The sequence below is a fragment of the Musca autumnalis genome, unplaced genomic scaffold, assembly GCF_047663935.1.
Source record: "Musca autumnalis isolate F117 unplaced genomic scaffold, ASM4766393v1 scaffold_5, whole genome shotgun sequence".
Lineage (NCBI taxonomy): Eukaryota > Metazoa > Arthropoda > Insecta > Diptera > Muscidae > Musca > Musca autumnalis.
The window spans coordinates 99,251,394-99,271,769 of NW_027412088.1; the positions used below are offsets into that span (position 1 = coordinate 99,251,394).

Sequence of the window (20,376 nt, forward strand, 5' to 3'; positions counted from 1 at the left end):
GAATGACAGCTTTGTTGTTGCTTGCTAGTGTGGCCGTTCATTTTTGTCAGTCATCAGGCAACCACCAAATATTTTGTGGTTGCTGGACAGTTTGACATTTATCGATATTTCCGAAAAATAGACAGTCAAAACTGATCGTGTGTACCCCACTTAAAATCATAAAGCTGGGTACACATTGTCAGTTTTGAATGACAGCTTTGTTGTTGCTTGCTAGTGTGGCCGTTCATTTTTGTCATTCATCATGCAACCACAAAATATTTTGTGGTTGCTGGACGGTTAGGTTAGGGGATGTGCAGCCACTAAATTGTGACTGCGTCACTCGGAGACCTTCCGGTCCATTGTGATCATCCAGTAGAAAAAAGCTGCAGGAAAAGAGGAGATGGAAAAAGAGAGGATAGGGGGAAAAATAAAAAGAGAAAGTTGTTAGCAAAGTGAAAGAACGTCCTCACAGATGCTCTGTTCCAGAACCTGCAAGAAGCTACTATTTTTTACTACGATAACATCCCCCGCCAGGGATAACAATCTTGGCGCGATGCGGGGGCTTAAGGTCACAGTTTCCACACTCAACACCATGGAAGTGTTTAGTTGGGGAACTGTGACCGACCAAAGGTTATCCAAGTAGCGGTCTCCTACTTATTAGAGACCCCCTAACGCCGGGGTGTCAGGCGAAACCGTGCCCATCGGTGTTCTAAGGTTTGCAGTTAGGGTACCAACTGTATTAGAACGGAGCCTCGTTGATACCTGGGCATCTCAACGCAGTAATGGCTTAGTTGTCATGTCCTTGCCATGGTACAGGAGGGCTATGCCATGGTGGACCTCACTTCCCCCACTAAATCTATGACGTATGGAGAGCAAAAATTTAACCCTTTCAGTTTCAAACATATTTTCTGCCCATATAAAAACATTGTTAAATGTCAAATATATTCGACAAATGGACTGGGAGGGTTAAACAAAAAAACAAACAAAACCTAAAACTAATTCGATTGATGACAACAATGCAATGCCTAATGACAATTCTTCAGATTCAAAATCTAATACCAAGTCTGGGGCAACCCAGCCAACGGTTGACGGGACGGTAGTGTCGGGAGGGGACGGACCTAAGGTACCCACTCTGGGAGCTGTCACTGACAGTTTGGCTGAACAAAGCCGGAAACTCCTGGAGATACTGGAGCAGACGTTGGCCCTGCGTCTTAGTCAGAATGGCTATTCTACTGGAGCGGAGGACGGCTCATCGGATGACGAAATGAACACCACAGTCATTCCAGCGACTGTAGTTAACGATGAGTCGGCCTCAACCTCAGTGGAAGTAGCCACCTCTGGACCAACTGATGCACCAGCTACCCAACCATCGGCCGCAGCCGATGTTGCTGGCTCAAAAGGACTGGCTGCTGTTGAGGAAGGAGCTCCGACCAAAATACCGGCCGGAAAAGCTCCCACCACCTCAGATAGCTCTGCTAGTAAATTGGCCAAAAAGAGGAGGGCGTACCATAGAGCAATGCACTTCCTCAGGAAGTTCATTGACAGGGAACCCTCATCTATAACGCTGAGAGAATGCAAGCTGTTCAGGATTAATCAAGGTAGTGAGAAAGATCGAAAGATCTCACCCTCACTTACCCAAGGGAAGACCTGATATCAGCAAGCTTTCTCTTATTACGGCAAACGAAGTGGTTAGGTCAATGCCTACATCGACTCCCACAGCCCCCAAGGGCCAAACTGGGAGCGATGTTGACATGATCCGAAAACCATCAAATGATTCGCCTCCTTCGACCTCAAAGCTCCCTTCAAAGGGATGTCCCGTCACACAGACAGGGCAAACCTCAAAGGAGAGGGCAGCCAAGCCGAAGGGGACGCATCATAAGAGTTCAAAGTCTGGGAAGTCCGACCGAACACCGGTCTCCGCACCTGGGGGAGCACCTACCAAGCCCAATCCATCTCCACCAAAAAGCGCGGTGAAGAGAGATAGGTCAATGGAGGAGCCACTCCACAGTGCTAAGAGACCCACTTCAGGTCAACAACCCAATACTCATACTTCCCCAGCCGGTTGCCCTAAGACTGGGAACAGGAAAGATGCCGCAGCCATTTCAGCCTCACAAGCTAACTTGGGCCACAAGGAATCTTCCAGTTCTCATCTCAAGATCAACAGCAGGGGAAAAAGAACAAGCAGACCGATGGTGCCGGATGAGTTGCGAGCAGCGGTCATCGATAAATCTGACCCTGATTGGATAATCAGAGAGGATCGATGGCTACTTATCGAAACTCGTCTGCGTGACATCGTGTTCGCAGGAGAAGGGGAACCTCCTAAACACACCCAATTTGGCAGTGCCGCTCCATACAGAGGCGTTAGGGTCATCTGTTGTGAAAATAGGGAATCTCTGGATTTCCTCACTTCCACGATAGAGGGTCTTGGCGAACTCTGGGAGGGATGTCAATTGGCAGTCGTTGGTGTCAATGAGGTCCCTTTCAGAAGAGTGTTGTCAGCTTGGGTGCCACCTCCACCTGTGGATCCCGCACGCATACTGACCATACTCGGCAGACAAAACCCCAATCTCCGGACCAGCACATGGAATCTGGTCAGCCACAATCCGGAAAATGGAGGTGTTGCCATCAGGGTGTCAATAGACACTCAGGGGCAAGATTACTTGAGGACTCGAGAGGGCAAACTACACTTTGGTCTAGGATGGATCAGATTCCGCCTAGGACGAAAGTAGTGGAGGAACGGAGGCAGCAGCCGCTTCGCATAATGTAGATTAATCTGCATCACTGCAAAGCGGCTGCTGCTGAACTACTTCTAGCCCTCAAGAAGTCTGAAGTTGACATCGTCTTAATCCAGGAGCCTTATTTATACAAGAATAAGGTTGCTGGGTTAAACGATAGCAACTACACCACCTTCGCCACATCCAACGGGGACAAGGTAAGAACCTGTGTAGTTGCTAAGAAGAGTCTTAAACTAATATTCCTCTCTAATTTCAGCGGAGGTGATATTACGGCTGTAAGGATGGAATGCAGCTCCCATGGAGCCACCATATTCTCGTCCATTTACATGCCATTCGAGAGCCCTGACCCACCGGGTAATGACGTGGAGAATCTTGTCAAAGAGATGGGTAGCACTTGCCTCATCATCCTAGGATGTGATGCCAATGCTCACCATTTCCACTGGGGCAGCAGAGACACAAATGCCAGAGGTGAGTACGTATTCGATTTTATCTTAAAATATAATCTCAGAATATGCAACAGGGGAAATGAATACACTTTTCAAAATAGAATCAGGGGGGAGGTTATAGACATAACCCTCACTAATAAAGACGAATCTATTATCAGTGACTGGAGGGTATCGGAAGAATGCTCCTTTTCGGATCATCGGAAGATATTCTTCCAAGTCTCTGTTAATGGCATTCGACAGCCACCATTTAGAAATCCACGGAAAACCGACTGGAACAAATTCAATGAACTAGTAAGCTCCAAGCTGGGAGTATCACGATACCCCCAAACAGCCACAGAGGTTAATAGTGCAGTGAATCACGTGACAGAGGTTTTGGTGGACAGCTATGAGACCGCCTGCCCACTCACTTACCCAGGCAGGAGAAGTCAACCGGTCTGGTGGTCGAAAGATCTGGCTAATCTCAGGAAGATTAGCAGAAGGCTCTACAACAAAGCCAACAAAACGAAGTTGTCCACAGATTGGGAGAACTACAAGTTATCTTTCAATAAGTACAACAGCGAAATAAAGAAGGCTAAACGCAGATCATGGGTCTGCTTTAGCGAGTCTATAGATGGAGTAAAGGATGTAGCCAGGTTTCGTAGAGTACTGTCGAAGGACCCTAAATCCATCGGCAGTATCAAACGGGATGATGGCACATGGACTAACTCCGGTCTAGAAACTCTGGATCTCCTGGCCAAAACCCACTTTCCCAACTGCATGGATGCACCAGATCGCTCAGCCGATCCACCAATGTGCAACCAAGCCACAGGGGAAGTGAGTGTCATCGAGGAGATCATAAGTTACACAAATGGTCTGTTCCAGTACTACACATTTTTACTCCGATAACCGATTTTTCCTTTATGTTATCGAAAAAAATAGTAAAAATGTGTAGAAATGTACAGTACTGGAACAGACCAAAAGATAGCTTGGGCGATAAACACTCTTAAGCCTTTTAAATCACCTGGTCCAGATAGTATCTTCCCTGCTATGCTACAAAATGCATTGGAGGTGTTGATACAACACCTGTATCATATTTATACGGCCTGTCTACGTCTATCGTTCACACCGGCTCTGTGGAGGGAGGTCACGGTGACATACATCCCCAAAGCGGGGAAGTCAAGTCACACGCTTCCCAAAGACTACAGACCAATCAGCCTATCTTCCTTTCTATTGAAAACGTTAGAAAGATTGCTTGACCTAGGAATAAGGTCCAAACTTGAAAACAGTGTAATTAGTCCTGCCCAACACGCCTACATCAAAGGCAGATCGGTGGAGACTGCACTTAATGAAGTCGTTGGTTTAATCGAGAGGAATATGATAGGCTCAAACTATACGTTAGCAGCGTTTCTCGATATAGAAGGCGCCTTTCATAACGTCAAACTCGAATCCATCCACAATTCACTCTTGAACTTAGGTGTTTCCACTACACTGATCAATTGGATCGATGGAATGTTTAGCGGCAGGATAATCAATTCAAATATCGGTGAGACCTCCATTCGGAAGTCTGTCACCAGGGGCACACCACAAGGAGGCGTATTATCACCACTGCTGTGGCTCCTGGTGATTAACGAAATACTTAAGGGATTTGACCAACTACGTATAAAGACTGTAGCTTATGCTGATGACGTGGTCATAATGATCACCGGGAAGTTCCCACAAACGCTATTGGAACTCATGCAAGGAGCTCTGGACAAATTATCAAGATGGGGACACAACAATGGACTTGGGGTGAACCCATCTAAGACAGAGCTGGTTCTATTTACGAACAAGAGAAAAGTCAAACCATTCATTATTCCATTATTCTTGCAAGAACTCTATTGGTAAGAGTTGGGGTTTGAAACCACAGGTCATACACTGGATTTTTACGGCCATAGTTCGCCCCATTCTGACTTATGGTTCATTGGTATGGTGGAATGCACTGAGTAAGACATCCCTTCTCCGTAAGATTAATGTCGTTCCAAGAGCGGCCATGAAAAGCCGGTAATTACCGGTGCCATGAAAAGCACTCCACAGGCTGCTCTCAATGTATTACTGGATCTTCATCCGATGAATCTCGTGGTACAGGAGTTGGCAGCAAAGAGTGCTCTCCGACTCAAGGAGTTAAACTCATGGCGTAACTTCGACTACGGCCATGCTGCTATCTTACGACAATCTGGACTATCAGTGGGTTTGAAGGTAATCAGTGACTATATGTCACCACAATTACACTTCGACGACATTGAAGTTCGGATACCTGACAGAGAAGCCTGGACCCACAACTCCCTACCTCTACCCTGTATAGAGATCTATACCGACGGATCCAAGATGGAAAAGGGAACAGGAGCGGGCGTCTACAGCGATACCCTCAACTTACGGATCTCGTACAAGCTAAGCGAAAATTGAAGCGTCTTCCAAGCCGAAATCTTGGCGGTCACGAAAGCAGCAGAATTGATTAAAAACATGGAAGGGGATATAGCCGGACCGGTGACTATCTATGTGGATAGCCAAGCGGCCCTAAAATCACTTAGATCCCATTCAGTCAAATCTGCTGCGGTCTTGCACTGCAGGAAAGCTTTGGAGGCCCTACGATCAATCGTTACCTTGTGCTGGGTCCCGGGGCATTGCGACATCGAGGGAAATGAAAAGGCGGATGAACTGGCACGTCGCGGATCTGAGTCAAACGACATCGAAATCGATAACTCAATCAGGCCACCCCTGTGTCACTTCATGCGGCTCCTAGAACAAACATACAGGGAGAAGGCTGGTCAGATTTGGAATAACGAACCTGGCTGCAAGGTATCAAAGGCAATCTGGCCCAACCTCTCCAAACAGAAGACCACTTCCCTACTCTCTATGAGAAAACCTGACCTAAAACTAATGATTGGAGTTATCACGGGACACTGCAGGATAAGATCAATGACCTGCAAATGGGATAGGGATGACCCCACGGATTACTGCAGATTATGCGAAGACGAAGAAGAAACAGAGACGATTGAGCACTTATTATGCCGTTGTCCAATGCTCAGGACCAGGAGAATTCAAACAATGGGTGAACATACGTTGTCATCTCTGACAACATTCTGCCAAGCCGAGCCGACAACACTGCTTCTTCTCGCCAAGGGTCTGAAGTGGCTTCAACACGAACAAACTACAGCATCTTAATACGGCAAACCTCCTTACTCGCTCTCTCTCTCTCTTTACAAATAATTTCTCAATCCGTAGCACTTACTTAATCATTCTCAACTATCTTCTAATTTACTTAATTATTCCTTTTTCTTACTTCTAAACTCGATACCTCCTATGCTATTATTTCTTTCTTCTCTCCTACCCTTACTATAGGATGAACACAATGGACCATAAGGTCTCCGAGTGGAGTGGCTGTCCAACACGACAGCTGCGCGTCCTTTAACCTAACCTAACCTACTACGATAGCATTTTTTCCTTTATGTTATCGGAAAAAATAGTAAAAATTAGTAGATTCTTGCAGTACTGGAACAGACCAAGAGTCTGCAGTAGTCAGTGACATCCTCATCCCATTTGTTGGTATGTGCCCTGATGTAGCAGTGTCCAGTAATGACTCCCGTCGTTACTCTAACTTCAGCTTTACTCAGGTTCAGCAGAGAGTTCGTTCTTTTGACTGACAGAGACGGCCATATAGATCTTGCCACAATGCACCTAGGTTCATTATGCCACAATTCATTGGCTCTTTCGTCAGAGAACGTTTCAATATTTTGAAAGAAATGACAAATGGGTGGTTTGAAAGAGTCAGCGATAGAGATAGTCGCAGTGTCCTGGTACCCAGCATAGCCGGAAGCCATTAGTTAGCGTCCCCAAGGCTGATCTACACTTAAGGACGACATCGGATTTGATGTTGCAGGATTTGATGGCTTTAAGAGCCGCTGGGCTATCCACAAAGATAGTCACCGGTTCAAAGATTTCTGCATCCAAACTTTTTATCAATTCCGCTGCCTTCCAAATCGCGAAGATTTCAGCCTGGAAGACACTACAGGTGCTGTCTAGCCTGTAGGTGTACTCAAGATATAGCCTTTCACAGTATACGCCAGCCCCGGTACATTCATCTTGGAACCGTCTGTATAGAAAGACAGACCGTCCAGAGGGGGGTTACTGCGGTTTCAGTCATCTCTACTAGTTATAACGACGTCTATATCAAATCTCAGGACTGGTGATATATAGTCGCTCAGTTTGCCGCGTTGGTTCACATTTATGCCTGATTCATTCAGGATACAACCATGCCCATAGGTACAACCGCGCCAGAGATCCTGTTCATGCAGCCGTAGGGCACTGCGAGTTGCCTGACACTTAATGCTGAGACTCAGTGGTTTTACGTTCAGCATTGCGTTCAGAGCAGCCGGTGGTGTGCTCCTTGTGGCTCCAGTTATGAGAATCGAGGATGCTCTTTGTACCTTGTCAAGCCTACCGGATGTCGATTTTTGGCGCAGTGAGTGCCACCAAACAAGAGAACCATAGGATAAAATGGGTATAACCACGGTGTTATGCTTGGTTTACATTCGGCGTCGTTTCGTGATTTCGTGCGGAATCAAGCAAAATTTATCATGATTTCGCATACAAAAATGAAATCATCTCATTTCGTGATTTCAGCGAAATCAACATCGAAATCACAGTACACATGATATACAACCTTGCTTTTGCCTAAAAAAGTACCAAAAGTTGCAACACTTTTCACGTATCACAATAAACAAGGTAGATGTGCGAATTGCAGCAACAAAAAAATTTTAGAATCAAAATTTTTAAACAACGTGAAAAAATATTAAATAACCTTGTTACAATGCTATTTGTCATTGTGTTCCCGTACTTTTTTAATGGTAATTTTAGAAAATAGATCGAATTGTCAAATATTTCTCCCTCATACAAATTTCCTTAAAAATACGGGGACGGAAAAATGATGGAAATTGCAAAAACTCTAGCAGAAATGTCAAAATCAACGTATCAGCTATAATATTAGATACCAATGAACATATGAACTTGCTTGCAGCTAGTTTCTACTAGGCCAAAATTGTATAACAGAAAACAGGAGAAGAGGGTGTTATTCGGCGCTATTTTTGTTTAAAGAGAAGTGCAAGTCTTGCCAGATTTCGGAGTACGGGAACGTATTTTTAGCGCTAAACGGGAAAACTACTTCAAGTACTAATATTTTGCAGGTTCTGAGCACAACTTTTATCTATCAAAATTTATTATTATGATGTCTCAAAGATAACATCATTATTTATTTTTTTTTTGGTACTATACACAATTGATACGATATATAGATAATTTTCCAAATAAAGTTGTAAAGTTCTATATTGTCGTATATTTTTGATGTTTAATTCAATTTACAACAACATGTTTTGAAAATTCATGTTCAATCAGCTGAGTAATGCATCTACCTTGATCATTGTGATATGTTTGAAATCAACAAAAAATAAGTGTAAACACCGGGGTGTATTTCAGGATTTCGTGAAATCCAGTGGATTTTGGAGCGCAAGTGTAAACTTGGCATTATACAACCAGTGTATAATTATACACATATGCTTTGTTCCAGAACCTGCAAGAAGCTACTATTTTCTACTACGATAACATTTTTTCCTTTATGTTATCGGAAAAAATAGTAAAAAGTAGTAGATTCTTGCAGTTCTGGAACAGACCAATACATACATATATACATCGATTATAATCGATGGGCTTAGGCCCCAACTTTTCCCAATGGAATTCTTACATGAATAAAGTGCAATCAATCCTTTCTTCGCCGTTTCCTCAGCATTCCTGTTCCATCGCAATTGACAGCCCAGGATAGTGCCGAGGTACTTTGCCTCGGGCGAGAGCTGAAGCTGCACTCCATCCAGTGGTGGTGGTACAAATACGGCGAGCTTACGTTTTCTCGTGAACATTACCAGTTCTGTCTTGGTTGGGTTTACTCCAAGGCCATTGGCCTTAGCCCAGCGCGACAGCGTCGATAATGCTCCTTGCATAAGCTCCGAAATCGTTGACGGAAACTTACCGGAAATCAGTAGTACAACGTCGTCCGCATAGGCGACAACTTTTGTACCTTGATTGTCCAGGTCCGTCAAAATATTGTTTATAACAAGTAGCCACAGTAGCGGTAAGAGCACCCCTCCTTGGGGGGTGCCTCTAGTTACTGTTTTCCTAATTTTTGTCTCCCCAATGCTGGAGTTTATAATTCTGCTTTCTAGCATATTATTTATCCAGCAAGTTAGAGGTTCAGGTGTGTTAACTTTCTTAAGTGAGAGTTTTATGGACTCAAGTTCTACGTTGTTAAAGGCTCCTTCTATGTCCAGAAAGGCAGCTAAGGTAAAGTTTGAGTTTTTCATATTCCTCTCAATGAAGCCAACCACCCCATGCAAGGCAGACTCCACAGATTTGCCTTTAATATAGGCGTGTTGTGAGCTGCTTATAGAGGCGGTGTCTACATGGCTCCTTATCTCCAGATCGATCAGTCTTTCGAGAGTCTTAAGGAGAAAGGATGATAAACTAATGGGTCTGTAGTCCTTTGGTGCAGAGTGACTAGGTTTTCCCGCTTTGGGAATGTAAGTAACTTTTACCTCTTTCCACAGACCCGGTACATATGAGAGAGTCAAACACGCCCTATAGATCTCCTCCAGGATTTGATATAAAAGAGGCGCTGCAAATTGAAGCATCGCCGGCGTTATACCATCCGGTCCAGGTGACTTATATGGCTTGAAAGTGTTGTCAGCCCATTTAATCTTATTTCTGTTAACCACCTTATCAATGAGATCCAAATCCATAGGCTCTTGAATTTGGAGGTCGTCACATTCATTATTGACGGTGTCCGCATCCTTACAGCCTGGGAAGTGGGTCTCTGCCAGGAGGTTAAGAGTCTCGGTAGCAGAGTCAGCCCAGGCACCATCTTGCTTCTTGATACTTCTAATAGATTTAGAGTCCTTGGAAAGTAACCTTCGAAACCTAGCTGCATCGTTGACTCCTTCTACTGACTCCCAGAAATTAACCCAAGATTTTTTCTTAGCTCGCTTGATCTCACTCTTGTATTTATTGAAACTCACCTTGTAGGAGTCCCAATCAATGTCGAGTTTAGTCTCATGCGCCCTGTTATACAGTCGCCTGGTAGTTTTTCTTGTTCCACCACACTGGCTGAGATTTCTTCCCAGGATAGGTTAGTGGACAGGATTCCTTATGGCAACGGAGAAGAACGTCTGTAAGATTTTTTACGGTCCCATTAAGATCCTCAGCTGTTTCTACATTAATGTTAAGAGCCAGTTGAGAACTCGTTAGTTCCGTGCACTTATCCCAGTTTGCTCTTCGCGGGTTCCTATAAGGCATTTGGCGACCCCCGTCCAAAAAGACATCAAAGGATATCTTCATATGATCCGAGAAGGAACATTCTTTAGATACCCTCCAATTACATAGGACGGAGTCATCTAGATTAGAGAGGGTTAGGTCGATGACACCATGGCATTGCTTAGTCCAGAAACCTTATTTTTATAGATATAAGGCTCCAGGACTAAGACAATGTCTACTTCAGAGGTCGTGAGGGACAAGAGTAGTTCAGCGGCGGCGGCTTTGCAATTATGCAGATTGATCTGCAAAATGCGCAGCCTTTGCCGCTTCCCTACCCTTACTGAGTTTCGTGGGGTGGACTCAGTCGAAACCGAACCCATCCTGAACCGAAATTCAGTTTTCCCTCACGTTCTCTATGATATAACTCCCCAGGAGGGTCGACCGCCACTCTTGCAACCAAACCACTATCCTCGTTACAGGGTGCTAGACTTATTACAGTCCAGCCCGACGTAGTGAGGTTGGGATTTTGCAATCTAAGCATTTTCAGCAGGAGCTCCTTATCCACAGTAGGTGGGGGAATCCACGCTGAAAGAACCTTCCTGGATGGATATCAGTTAGGGAGACCTCCACAAGATCAGGTCCTTCTCACAGAGCGCCAAAGCCTTCAACTGTCCGAACAAGAAAGTCTCGTGACTTCCTGTTCAGACAGTTAATAACTTTGACACCCTTTCGTAACCCTGCGTTTACAAATGGCAGGACAGTTGACTTCATGTATTGGTTGTCAAAATCCCAAAACTTGCCTTTGTGACGTAGGCGTCCAGACAACTACAAAAACAGTTGTAAAATTATTAATGAAAATCATCGATTTCATTTTGTTTTTGTTCATGTTCTTTTGTTTTCACCACATTTCAATTATCATATCACTTCTTTTTACGAAAATGTCAAAAATTTGTTAACCCGGCTGTCTGTGAAAGAATGATGGACAGCTGGTAGCCAAACGACAAATGTATGTATGTGTTAGTAAATCAGAGTTGTATTTGAAGACAAACTGTCTAGTGTAAACGCCTAGTAAGAAGGCGCTGCCAAATTGTCGGTTTTCCTGATCTTCCGGTCCAGAAACTATGGCAGACCGAAGACCAATTTCAAAAAGCAACCAGTGACTGTCGCTGATTCTACCGTTTGGGTCAGCTCTGTCGATGATTGCCAAAAGAAGGTCTTTATCATCTGCCACTGCTGGACAGTTATCGATAACTGCAAAAAATCGTCATTCAAAACTGACAAAGAGTACTGTACTTAAAATTGCTGTAGTGGGGAATTCGATTTAAGAACGCCTAATTTCATGAAATTTTTTAGGTTATTCCTTGTTCAGACTGACGTTGTTTCGCTCCCTAATCGTTGTTCGATTCCAAATTACGACGTAATTACTTCATTTCCCATACAAAAATATTGAGAACGAACAACGATTTGTGTACATTGTTCAATTTAAATTACTCTCAGAACGACGATAAAATATATCCCATCTCTAACAAATGAGAGAATTTATCGAAAAAAATTAATTATGACAGGAAAAATAAAAAATTAAAAATATATTAAAAATCCAAATCTTTTTAGAAAAACTACAAAATATGAATGAAAAGTCAACGGTTTAACGACTAGTATACATTCAAATCATAGCAAATTTTGTCTTCTCTTTCTTTGCAGTTACATTTCTTGTCTATCGTTTCAAATTCGCGTATAAATTCAGAAACGAAAATAAAATGCCTGCCGGAAAGTCTGTATACCAAAAAGTTATTTTGGCAGGACTCTTTCTTGTTCATTTTGAAAATAGAAAAATTAGAATATATACTGAAAACACCAAAATTTTGAGAAAAAACAGAAAACATGAATGAAAATGATATAATTTAATATTGAATAGATATCTGTAAAAAGGACAAATATTTTTTCAGTTCATATCAATTAATTTTACTTGTCCTTTGGCTGAAACTTTCTTTAAAATCAATAAATAAAAAATAAGAAAATATGAATCATGTTGCTATGAATTGTGTACCATGTCGTATGAACGGGTTAATTCGTGTACGTAATTATGAGAACGAACGACGTTATTCAAATGCTGGTATGAACATGGCATTAGGGGTTTTTGATCCGATAACTTCGATAGACAAACTAATTATCGATATTGAATTTAAAAAATATTGATACTATCGATAGTGCCATCGATTTTTTGCCGGCTCTAGTGTATACCCCGCTTAACCACGGCTGCCAGATTTGACGATTTATCGTCATTTTGACGATTTTTTGGTCAAAAAATGACGATTTTTGGATATTTTGCTAATGCAGTCATAAAAAATGTTCTAAAGTATGCATTTGTAAAAACTTAGTTGATTTTAAGAATTAATTGTTAAACAATAATCACAATAATCGTTATTTTTGAACGTAGAAGCTTGAAATGTTTCTTCAATGGTGACGATATGTTTGGGTGCATATGCAAAGAAATTTTTAACTAGAACCAAACTGAATTCAATGGAAACAAGCAAAATATATAATTGCACTGCTCCAGAACCTGCAACAATCTCTTATTTTTTTGGTAAATTTATAAAGGAACAAAAAGTCAAAATTTCAACAATAGGCAATTAAGGGCAATTAACTGCGTGATATTGAGCTTTGTGCAGAAATTTTAAAAGTTTAATAGATTTGATTTTGAAAAAAGTTTTATTGATTTTTCAACATCCTTAACGAATTTTCCCATTTTGTAAACAGGAAGGAAAAGCAAAAATTGGATTCAGAAATTCGTGAACTAAAGCTATTGGATTTTAAGGAAATGTTTGAAATAATGATAGGTATTACCACATGCGCCAGCAAATGTTAAACGAGTTTTCAGCCAAGTAAATCTTCACAAAACGAAATATGTATAAGGATTCAATGTAGAGTATACTTAACAAAATACATTGTTTGACACATTGATTAAACACGACTTGTTAAGAATGTTAATTCAAATATTTATTTACAAAATCGTTTAATTAATCATTTTATTTAATACTGATTTGAAGTAAAAATAGGTTTACTAACTCTAATAGCCCTTTAATGTTTATTTTAATTAAAAATATATTTAAATATAACTAAATATTACCATTTTAATTTTTGACGATTTTTGGTCTGTTCCAGTACTGCAAGAATCTACTAATTTTTACTATTTTTGTCGATAACATTAAGGAAAAAATTTTATCGTAGTAAAAAATAGTAGCTTCTAGGTTCTGGAACAGACCATTTGGAAAATAGATTTGACGATTTTAATTTTAACCCTGCGTTTACACATGACAGGACAGTTGATTTCATGTATTGATTGTCAAAAACCCAAAACTTGTCTGTGTGACGTAGGCGTCCAGACAACTGCAAAAACAGTTGCAAAATTATGAATGAAAATCATCGATTTCTTTTCGTTTTCCGTTCACTTATTTTGTTTTTGTACATATTATTTTGTTTTCCGCACATTTGAATTATCATATCACTTCTTTTTCACAAAAATGTCAATAATTTGTTAACCCGACTGTCTTTGAAAAAATGATGGACAGCTGAGAGACAAACGACAAATATATGTATTGGTTTGTTCCAGTACTGCACATTTCTACACATTTTTACTATTAGTTGGTTTGTTCCAGTACTGCAAGAATCTACTAATTTTAACAATTTTTTCCGATAACATAAAGGAAAAAATGTTATCGTAGTAAAATTTAGTAGCTTCTTGCAGGTTCTGGAACAAAGCAAGTGTTAGTAAATCAGAGTTGTATTTGAAGACAAACTGTCTGGTGTAAACGCCTAGTAAAAATCGTCATTTTGACGATTTTCAATCAAAATAATATGGCAGCCCTGCGCTTAACAAAAATTCGACTAATCAAAAGTGGACTAATCGATTAATCGAATGTCGACTTACCCAATTCTCATTCATTAATTTCGTTTAGTTGTGATTCTCTCGTTCTCTCATCAACTGCTTTCGTCGGCAAGCGCGGATCGTGGGCTATTGTTATTTTTTCTTATAAAAAATAATCAAATAATAAAAATAAATGCAATATGATTAAATACAAATAATAAAGAATTATCAAGTGAAACGGAAACACAAAAACAACAATAAAAATGGATGTGGATAATGACAATTTTTACGGTGAGAAAAAAGGCCCGCTTTTTTGTTTGTGTGAATGATGATGAAAAGTGGTGATTCAAGTGTTGTGTGTATATAATATACAACAACAATACGTACATACATATATAGTGCAATTATGTCAAATTTAGGTGGTTGTGTGTGCGATAGTTAAAGAATGAAGAAAAAAAAGCAAACTCATTCATAAGGTTGCAAAAAAATGAACAATATGAAAATTATATTTTTTGGTTGTTTCTTATTGCCCTGCTCTTTGTCTATGAATAATATAGAAAAGGGAATGGCATGGCCTTTAATGAATTTTTAGGTTTTATTCCCAGCATATGTTTGTAAAAAGAACCAGAAATTTCTCTTAGAATTGATAATTTTTTCATTAAGTTGCAGAAGAAAAATCGAAAAGCAGTTGTTGAGTTATTTTTTATTATGATATGTGAGGGTATTAGTAAATATTTGTTATTTGAATGGTGTGTGGTGTGTGTTCCATTTTCTTTTTGCCGGAATAACAAAGCAAACAGAATTGACACGTAAAATCCATGTTTTTTCTATTGTTATAAGAGAGAACAGGTTTGCATTCCTCATTGTGGATACCTGCCTTTCTTGCTTGCTTGCAGTGCAGTGATACGAATAGTGATGATGTATTTTTCTCTCTTTCTTTTTGTGTGTTGTTGGCTTCGATTACCAGTTAAAAACGTGGTTTTGATACGGAAATGAAAGAAAGTACATAGAGGTATTTTTTATAAATATAAAACTAATTTTTAATAAGTCGTTTTTATTTTCTATCCACAGAAGTTTATACCGCTACAGCACAGCAGAGTATATAAAATAGTTATAGATAGCTTGATGATGATTTAGGAGAGCCATGAAAATAGGCTTAGATACGCTAATAACAATTTCAATACTGATAAGATTACGGTTATGTAGATGCCAGTTGGATTAGTTGGACTGTCAAGCCGCCTTTTACTTGTTTTGAGGAGAAATGCGGGTGTCTTTTAAAATGGATTTTTCAGGAAAATTTTTTGTCTAAAATGTGGGATGGATTTTGGCTAACAATGCTGGTACATCATTTGTTGGAGGGAAAATTAGCAAATTCTAGATTCGTTCTATGTGTATAGTTAGAGTCTCAGGTAAAAATCTCTAATTGTCTTGTCTTGGGTAATACAATTTCAAATTTCTTCTTTAGTGACAAATCTTTCTATTCGGCAAGCAAGATTTGAATTAGATGTCTGTCGAATTAGAAAAGATTCTTCATAAGTGATTTTCCAACAAAATATTTTAGATGCTTATGTCCATGTTCATGGAGTTTCCCCTACGCCACTGTTACTTTTTCCTTTAACAAAACAATCATTATTCAATTGTAAGCAAATTGCGGTTTGTGATTCACATGTCGCTCTGGAAATGTAAAACTGTGGCTGTTTGGTCTAGGTAGCAGCCCAGCAAAAAAAGTCCTCCCAAAATCATGGGTTTTGTAAGGGATTTTTGGCAGCCCTAACTACTCACAAACTACTCACTCACAAACGGGTGTCACCGTGGTGCAATGGTATGCACACCCGCCTTGCACGCAGTAGGTCGTGGGTTCGATTCCCCGACCAGGAAACATCAAAATTTTCAACGGTGGCAAAATACCCCTCAGTAATGTAGGCGACATTTCCTGAGTATTTCAGCCATGTAAAACTCTATAAAGTGGTGTCGTAAGACACGCCGTTCGGACTCGGCGATAAACAGTAGGTCCCATATCATTGAGCTAATATGAATCGGGGTGCACTCATTGATATGAGAGAAGTCTCCCCTGTCCCGTCTGGGATGTTTGTGGAACAATTATTATATTAACTACTCACAAACCCCTTTTCTTCCCCATTATTTTTACAAGAGCATGTCGCACGAACCCTCTGATTTCTAGCCAAAGACTCTACACACTGTGTCACACACACGCATATTAAGGGTTGCTTAAGAACTTAAATGTGCAGTGCACATGTGCACCACGAATTGTAATTTTTTAATTAACAACAAGTAAAAAAAGTATCAGTCGATTTTGCCGACAGAGATATACCCTCAGCCTATGTAAATTGAAATATTAATCTACGGACAGATCGAATATATTTCGGGTCTTTTCAGAATTTTGTGGCCATTTTGTACCTTTGAACTTGCCGACGATAATGTGAATTAGGATTAAAGTTTTGCGTAGGAGCTACTTAAAGGAATAGACGACATAGGAAGTGGATCTGAATTTGAGAGTCATATCTTTTTGATATATATTGGGTACACTAGTCATTTCAGTGGGTCATCTTATAACTTTTGGACCAGTATGCCAGGAAGCATGGACTTGTTCACGGAAACCATAATATGACTGTAAACAGCAGGACCGCTGTTCATTGTGGCATTGGCATTGTCGGCATTCATTTCCAAAGCATCTTCGAAGAGACCCTCAACTGCATATCGACACGAATGTTGAACTATTGTGGGGGAGGTACCCCACAGAAGAAGTTCTCGTGCTCACCTTTCGGGCTGTTTCCTCAAGAAGTACGGACATGCCCCTGAAAAACATTTATCGTCGTAATTGAGGTAGCGAATGCAAGTTGCTTCAACAGAAATCAAAGTGTCTCGAGAGCAGGTCTTAATGTGAACCTATCCGAAATTTTGTGTTGGAGGTACCCGAGGGAGTGGACAAATATATTCCATATTTAAACCTGATCTATATCTGGTAGATGTATTAAGATGTGTAAAGTATGGACCAAATCGTTCACTCAATTCAAGAGTTATCGTGCGCACAATTTTTCAGAATATTTTTGAACTTTTGTGGGGGAGGTACCTGAAGGAATGGACATATTTGGATTAGCTTCGAACGTAAACTGTGTTTGGACAAAATATTACGAAAGCCAAATTTTAGACTGAATCGGCAGATCCGTTCGAGAGTTATTTGCGCTCAAACCATTACATACGGTGTCATAGGGGTTTTTGGTGGGGTTTCAGGCAATTTTCTCAGGAAGTATGGACTTCCTCCAGATGAAACTTGCACCGTCATATAGGGGGCAATGAATACAAGTTGCTACAGCAAAAATCAAAGCGATTCGTGAACAGGTCCTAAACTGAACTTTTCCAAAATTTTGTGTGGGAGGTACCCGAAGGAGTGGACCGATCGAGTCCATATTGGAACCTTATCTAACCCTGTTAGAAAATTTACGATATACAAAGTATGGACCAAATCGCTTACTCCTGTCAAGAGTTATCGTGCGCACAAATTTTCCGAACATTTTCGAACTTTTGTGGGGGAGGTACCTGAAGGAGTGGACCGATATCGCCCTTCTTCGAACTAAAACTAAGTTTGGACAAAATATTACGAAGGCCAAATTTTGGACCGAATCGGTTAATCCGTTCGAGAGTTATCGTGCGCTCCAGCCAGCAGGACAGACAGACAGACCGACAGACAGACGGACGGACATGGCTAGATCGACTCCAAATTGTCTGAAACACATTTCGTCCAAACATACTTGGGGTCTAAAACTATTATTTCGATGAGGCACATTTTCATCGTATCAAAGTGTATACCCTCCTTAGCCTAAAGGCTGAGGGTATAAAAACTAGCGTGCCGACGGTGAGCGTTGAACACACAACTCTAGGATTTATAGTCGGACACACACACACTGTACCACCGTCCTCATTACTTAGTGAGGAGTAAACTAAGTAGGTTTGCCTTGTAATTTTTCTTTGAAATTTGTTACCGCAGGTAGGGGTTATTGTTCTGAACAGAAAAATATTTTTTTTATTTGGGGTAGTCCATACTTGCTGAGATATGAACATCGGAAGAAAAGATGAACGGCAGGCCATGCGTAATCCCGATTTGTTCCTTAGTTTAACTAAGACGAACTGGTCACTACCCGAAATTGTTGGAGTGTCAGGACCCCCTGAGGACGGTTTTCTATAGAAAAAATTTCCTCATGAACCCCTAAGGACGGGTTTTCTATAGAAAAATATGGTTGTCCGATCAATCGATTAATCTTCGAACCAAAATAAGTCTTGGATATGTTCATGAAAAGCACCTGAAGTCTTATAGTTAGGGTTTTAATTATGGTTATAGCAGCTGCTTCACACGTGATAGTGTTTTTTCTCTTTATCGGATTCTGCTCTAACTACAAGTGTTCAACCCAGACGACGCAAGGGTACATTCCATGATTCTTTTTTATGACGAGCTAATGTTTGCAGCTAAGCTATCCAGATCTAAATTGCTTCAAAATATTTCTTGCTTGCCGAGACAACTGTTGTTTTACTCCTATTACGGATCGAATAGTATATCATGGAGCTCCATCTTGACGTGCCATCACCCTAAGATGGCTGTTCATACGATGATGATTTATACTATTCCCACCGTAATGCCTAATAAAAATAATAATTTTAGACCCCACATGCGTTCGTACGAAGTCCGTTTCAGACAATTTTGAGTCTACTTAGCCCTCTCCATCCATCTTTCTCTCTGGCTGGTGCGCACGAAACTCTCGAAGGGATCAACTGATTTGTTTCAAACTTTACACTCATCATATTTTGCAACTTAGATCAAGATCGAAGATGGACCATATCGTCCCACTTCGTCGGCTAGCTCCCCCATAAAATAACAGATATTTTGGCTAAAATGGTGCGTGCGCACGATAACTTTTTATTTTTGAGAAATTTTCTCGAGTCGCTTTGTTTTTTTTTTTTTTTGCAGCATCTTGTCCTCGCTGCCATATTACATGAGAAAGTGGCTCGAAAGCTATAAAAACCACATACGGCCACCACGTGTAGTGGCTGGTGCCCGTTAATCCAAACTTTGCATATCATAAAAATTCTTCGAATCTTAGAAAAAGCTTAAAAATGGACATCGGGTCAATTCGTCGTCAAACTTGCTCACAACCCCGATATTATTCCTGATCATTCCATATTCACCTTAGCAACCGAGAGATGGTTGACCTTTTTCAGCCAAGGTTTTGATCGGGGTTCCATTCTCAATAGCGTCCTGCTGCGGAAGGCTAGTTTTATCGGTGCTTCTGATGGTCCAGGCTTCAAGAAGCAGGTCAGATTATTAAACCGTGGTGTCAAGATAAGCTCACCTCGGCTGCAGTAGAGGCTCTGCGACAAAGTTCATTCCAGTGGGGCTGTCCGCATTGTTCAGCCTGACCGTCCTTGACAAATTCTATACAGGGTACATTTTGCCCGTTCCCACCGGAAACTACCGCCCCGTTAACCGTAGGCTGCGTTTTTCAAGTCCTGAAACACCAATAGTCTCTCATCCGTCTGACACTATCTCCATCTCTACATGGGTAAACTTTGGTCGGTGATAATTTCCCCCATCCAACACTTCCAGAATATTGAAAAAGGGAAATTGTGGTATAAAGCCCTCGCATCGCGCCAATCCGCAACTATACTCTGTTCCTGAGCTGATACCAAATTGGTCCATTGCTTTATCATTTTTTTCTAAAACATTTTTATTTTGTCCACTGCTTAGTCAGCACAAATTATTTTTCTTCTTTTTTCTGCTAAAGCATTTGTTTCGTTTACTACTTGAAAGTTCTACTGAGTTATCTTTCCTTTAATGGCAACTTTCGGGAGGTCCATATTTTTACAAAAGGTAGTCTTTTTAGTTCATTTTCTACTATTTATGTACCTAGGTATAACCATTGTCATTTGCGGTTCAAGTTTGAAAATAAATTTTAGGTAGAATAAATATTAATTTATTTTTGTAGTCTGTAATAAGAAATAATATGATGTACAGCCTTTGGATCAAATC

The 20,376-nt window shown here is 40.8% G+C and overlaps 2 protein-coding genes across 3 annotated transcripts in view; both read left to right on the forward strand.

Annotated features, from left to right (window-relative positions):
- Nucleotides 1-20,376, forward strand: part of Miro (mitochondrial Rho GTPase) — a 637,534-nt gene that overhangs the window by 592,695 nt on the left and 24,463 nt on the right. The gene's annotated exons all lie outside the window — the stretch shown is intronic.
- Atf6 (bZIP_ATF6 domain-containing protein ATf6) overlaps nt 14,408-20,376 on the forward strand; it is a 36,343-nt gene continuing 30,374 nt past the window's right edge. The window contains exon 1 of one of the 2 annotated variants that reach the window (XM_073991130.1): nt 14,408-14,627. In XM_073991130.1, coding sequence (XP_073847231.1) covers nt 14,600-14,627 — 28 coding nt within the window. In that variant the 5' untranslated portion in view covers nt 14,408-14,599. The remainder of the gene's footprint in view (nt 14,628-20,376) is intronic. The other variant, XM_073991129.1, reaches the window with a different exon arrangement.